Raw genomic sequence first — 5,000 nt, 5'->3', positions numbered from 1 at the left:
AGCGTTGAACAGCATTTGGGAGTAGAGAAAAAAACTCCTTGGTTAATTTTTAATCTGGGATTAGCATTAATCGGCTTTCGAACAACTGGGCCTAGGACTCCCGGAAAAACATCATAACTGTTTTCCTCTGGACCATACATTAAAATGTATAATCCTTCAATTAACTCCCATAGTATTTCAAGGGCCGAATTGTATGTACATGTACTTTGAATGGCTTCAAGCTGGAGAATTTCCTGTGTACACAGTGAAAAGTACACAGGTCAACAAATAATAATAAAAAAACAGTAATGGCAGGACGCTGGACAACAGCCAGTTGTTTGCCTAATGTCACCTGGCTTACGTCTTTCAATTTATCCAGACTCATTTCTTTTATTGTTATTGTTTATGCTAAATGAAATTGCTCACCTGGGCCACCCAGTTGTTCAAAAGGAGAATAACGCTATCCACCGGATAAATCACTATCCATTGGTTAACGCAATTGGTTTCGCTATTTAATGCGCCAATCAAATCGAAACTTCAACATTCCCCCCCTCCCAGGCAAAGCCCAGGCATTTGACTATCTTCTGTGCCCAGGGAGTGGGGAATTTGACCTTTGCCTGCGTGGGGTGGAGAAAATTGAACCACAAGTGTCAAGATTTTTTTTTTCCGGAAGAGTTTAAAGGAAGAGAGCATTTGCGAGCAACTGGCTTACGAAAAAGATCTTCAAAAGTTGTCTGCAAAGGAATTTTCGCTGTGTAATTTGTCTTTGTCATACTATAGATTGAATACAATATGGTACGTTTTCACACCTTCCATTTCATTGTTAAAGCTCTGAATGCTGTAAGTTTCTGTTAGAGGTAATCAACCGACACTGAACAATTTAAAATACATGCAGTCATAAACACTCTGTTGTTGATAAGTATACAGTTCCCTCGTTCAAAACAACCTTTGCCGTGTTTCGGTGTTAGAGCAGCTTAATATTACTTACTTATTGACACTGTCCGACTTAATTAATTCAATTTTCAAGTCACTTTTAATAGTTTCAAAATTAAAATTGTGTTAATGAGTCCCTATTAGGGTCACTGACATAAAAAGGGGGACAGCCCCAGGGGATATTTGCATGCCCAGGAGAGGGGCATCATGGCAACTGAGGGTAATGATGATTTTATTCCTCCCCCACCCTTTGCAAGGCTTGTGAAACTAGAAAAGGAGGAACACAAATTCTCCTTTTATCTATTTATTTTTTATGTTAATCACTGTCTTTTGGCAAAATTTGGGTGGCAGGGAAGGCAGAGCCTATGCCCCCTAGGGTAGCAGTGTCCCTAGGAGGACCCCTTGGAGTAGCAATTGTCTCTAGAGGCAACCCCCTCATTAGAATGTAACATAGGGTGGACCAGAAGAGGGGTGCCCTTCTCAAAGGAGAATAGGATAGATGGTGAGTTGTACCATCTTGGAGTAAGCAATCCGGACCTATTGCCAAGGAGGGCTCAGTGTCCCACCTACTGTGGAGTAAAGTGCAGCCCAGGATGCACTTCCCTGCCATCAATAAGTAAGTAAGAAATGTAAAAGGACACACCTACTGTTTTTTTTAGTTAACGGTGGTAACATGCGGAGTAATGTACATAACAAACCATGAGACAAAATAACCAAACTAAGATAAAATAGATGAGAATAGCAGAACGTAAACATTTTGCATGACAAAGCACAGCCATAGCAATTAAATTAAGAAGACAAGGCTTCCAGTAGGGTGGGAGGGTGGGAAAAATGCAATCTTAAAGAGTGCAACTCAAGGCACTTGCTTGAAGAGCAAAGCTGAAATGTGGATGACTAATGGTATGGGGGGTTTACATATTAAAGGTGAAACAGGTGAGAATCGTGTGATGTTGTGGAAAATTACTGGAAGCTTTGGCAACCTCTTTAACATTGTAAAAGTGAAAGTACTTTGACCTAAACAATGAGCTTTTGACTACTGGACAAGCCTTGATTGCAAGGGTGAGGAGAGTAGAGTACACTAGGGGCAAGCGAGGAAAAAATAGTCTGGTAAAAACGGCATCATCATATAAAGGGTCAGGAAACATTCTGTTAGCATGTTTATGCACAAGCTTTATTTAGACCACAGGAGCCGAAGACGATTGTTCTCTAGTAGGGTATGACAGACAAATCCGTCGAGGGTAGGGTAAGGCATTTGAACACCATTTTGGCCCGAGGAGGCGGGAATTTGAACGATCCAATCTTCAAAAGTTCAAATGGGCTGCCCGGGCTTTGCCCGGGGGTGGGGGGATGTTGAAGTTTCGAGTTGATCGGCGCATTACACTGGATAGTGATTTATCTGGCGGATAGAGCTATCTATCGTTTTAACAACTGGGGCCTGACTGTGCACTTATATGAGGAAATTATCCAGCTTACGGAGTACTTACTCCGTTATTTATGGTATTAATTTTGTTTTGCTTACTTTTCGTGAATGTCTAGGCGAACATATGCATGTGCAAGCCCATCTCCAGTTTTACATAATAAGGCAAGACTGTCAGCCAGTATTTCTTCTGACAGGGGATTCTCTGGTGGTTTCTAAATAGCCAAATTGTAAGAGAAAAAAAAATAACGAATCAACATATTGCACTGGTCGGAGAATCGCTCCCAGTAAGCTTATTTCGGAAGATAATGCTCATGTTAGAGAACAAAAATAAGGCGTAAGATTCTTATTTAACTAACTTCTTCCTCATCCTGTGTCTCGTCTTCGTTTTCGTCATCTAATACTGGTTCATCAACTCCCTCTTCATCTTCGAAGTCCGACATTTTGCGTTTCTTTCTTGGCGTAGTTTCCCTGGCAACAAGTTTGCCGCATTTGAAGATCTTGGAAGCTGGGGACTAAGTTTAAAAAATGGCGGACAAAAACACATCTGAACATGTCTTAATGCAGAGTAAAGCTTTCAAAAAGAAATCAGACGAAGAAAAAATAATCAAGGGCGACTGGAATGGCTGGGTGAGTTTTCCCATGAGTTATTCTTTTTTTTTTAATGAGTTATTCTTTGCACAGCTGTTTATTCACATTGGTCGTCTGGGCGGCCTGTTCGGACCAGTTTTAGAGGCTGACAACAACTAGATTCCAACAAAAACAGCCTTTGGAACGAGGCAAAAGAATGTCACTGTTTGTAGTTTCTTAGGGTTAAATGCTGAATTGACGTTTCAATGGGTTTTCGCGCCGTCTTGGTTTGGGAACGAGAAAGCATAATTTATGCCTTTCAATTGCACTTATTGGAAACAGTCATTCACCCTCAATAGGCCACTTCGGAAAATATCATAATACTCTTTGTTTGTCCCCTCAAATTTTGCATAAGCTTGGTTTTTGTTTTCTCTTGACACCATTGTAAGTCCCAAGAGAAACTGGTAACAAGGCTTATGCAAAATTTGGGGAGACAAACAAGGAGTATTATGGTATTTCCGAAGTGGCCTATAGACCTATTTAAAGTTGTGTGCTTAGTTACCTAGCCTTCAAATGAAAGTGAAGCTGGTGTTGACCTTGTTATGATACAGACCTCCCTCCTTTTCTTATGTTAATGATGTTGTTGCCATGCTAATTAGTAAGAATTTACACGAGAAAAGCAGTAAGGTTTGTATCAAAACAAGGTTAACTCCAGCCTCACTTTCATTCATAGACCAGGTAACCAAGCACACAACTGTAAAATGGACTATTGTTTGATTGCACTCACATGATAACACGGCCATGTTGGTGCTAAAACAACAGAAAAAATTAATGTAGCTTAAGTTTTGCATAATAGTAGAGTCAAATTCCCAAAAGACTTTTTCGCTTATGTTCTTTCCACCAACATGGCTGTCGTGACATCAGGTGGAATCAAAAAAAGTTCCAATTAATTGCATTACTTTTTATTATGCTTAATATTTCCAAGAGAGATCTCACATATAACTGGTCAAAGGCTTAAAGTATTGCAACCCATGGTCAGAAAGACATACAAGTACAGGTTGTAACATGCAGAAAAGAAACCTTTGGACTCACTCATACAAATTTCAAACAATCATAAAAAACGAATCCAAATTAGATGCGGGCAAAAGGTCTTCTAGATAGTGGCATTCTTTCATTTCTAAATTTGAAAGGCAATTATGGAAGGTCATGACTCACGAACGGTATTAAGAACGTTATTTCGCTAAGTGCGTTCGAAGACAAGATTAGGAAAACTAATTTAGAAACTCTTGTGGGAGATGATAATTGTAACAATTACCCTCCGTGTATTATCCTTGGAGACCCAGGGGCACATAGTGAAGATGAGGAAAAAATTGGAGCAGGCGAGAAAAAATGCGATGAGCAAAAGTACCAAGGAAAAATAAGAGCCCCTGGGAACAAACAAACTCCATATGGACCAGTTCCAATCGACCGAGCAAATCCTGGATCCAGATTGGGCATAAATCCTTTTGTATTTTTCTGGTCAATCAGCAAACAGCCAAGCCAAAACACCATTTGGTGAACGCCAGTTTGCTCACCATGTTTGTCTGGCTGATTCGAAGCGAAGATTAAATAGTTACGGTCAGCTTAAGGACGAAAGTTCATGCTAACACTTTCTCATCATACACATGTATTTGCCCATTCATTCCTAAATCTGGTCCATCGGTGGCCAAGTCTTTTACTTCTTTTTCCCATTGGCATTGTTGTTTACCCCTAAAAATCCATTATGAAGTCCTGAAAAAGTCAGCTATGTAAGGACACTTGGGTTGAAAGCTGCCTTTGTTGGAGAGAGCGATGAATCTGATAAGAGAATTATTAACTTGGGACCCTTCAAGTTGGCCTGCTCTATGGAAGCCCGGAATCGTTTGTTGGAGATGACAAGTACTGGGGAATGTTCTCCCTTGATTTGTATTGACATAATATTGTTGCTGTGGTATGTGATGAAGTGGCTGTATCACTAAGGATTGGGACATGCTACCAACTGATTTTCAACGTTTGGTTCGCCCGTTTGACCCTCGAAATTTGCTGTTATTTATTTCAAGTTTCCCGCATAGCATAATCACTG

The 5,000-nt window shown here is 40.3% G+C and overlaps 2 protein-coding genes across 4 annotated transcripts in view; one reads left to right on the top strand and one right to left on the bottom strand.

The window, feature by feature from the left end:
* Window positions 1-2,812, bottom strand: part of LOC137997324 (leucine-rich repeat-containing protein 23-like) — a 48,750-nt gene extending 45,938 nt beyond the window's left edge. For both annotated transcript variants that reach the window (XM_068843251.1, XM_068843250.1), the window contains exons 1-2: window positions 2,689-2,812; window positions 2,432-2,544 (exon numbers count right to left, since the gene is read on the bottom strand). In XM_068843251.1, the coding sequence (XP_068699352.1) occupies window positions 2,432-2,544; window positions 2,689-2,772 (197 nt within the window). In that variant the 5' untranslated portion in view covers window positions 2,773-2,812. The remainder of the gene's footprint in view (window positions 1-2,431; window positions 2,545-2,688) is intronic.
* The window catches only part of LOC137997322 (DNA repair protein REV1-like), a 37,783-nt gene continuing 35,024 nt past the window's right edge, over window positions 2,242-5,000 (top strand). The window contains exons 1-2 of one of the 2 annotated variants that reach the window (XM_068843247.1): window positions 2,242-2,409; window positions 2,796-2,959. In XM_068843247.1, coding sequence (XP_068699348.1) covers window positions 2,858-2,959 — 102 coding nt within the window. In that variant the 5' untranslated portion in view covers window positions 2,242-2,409; window positions 2,796-2,857. Of the gene's footprint in view, window positions 2,410-2,795; window positions 2,960-5,000 lie in introns of those variants that run through there. The other variant, XM_068843248.1, reaches the window with a different exon arrangement.

The sequence above is a fragment of the Montipora foliosa genome, chromosome 3 (genome assembly GCF_036669935.1).
Source record: "Montipora foliosa isolate CH-2021 chromosome 3, ASM3666993v2, whole genome shotgun sequence".
Classification (NCBI taxonomy): Eukaryota; Metazoa; Cnidaria; class Anthozoa; order Scleractinia; family Acroporidae; genus Montipora; species Montipora foliosa.
The sequence above is the reverse complement of the archived record's forward strand: the minus strand, read 5'-3'. Positions and strand labels throughout refer to the sequence as shown.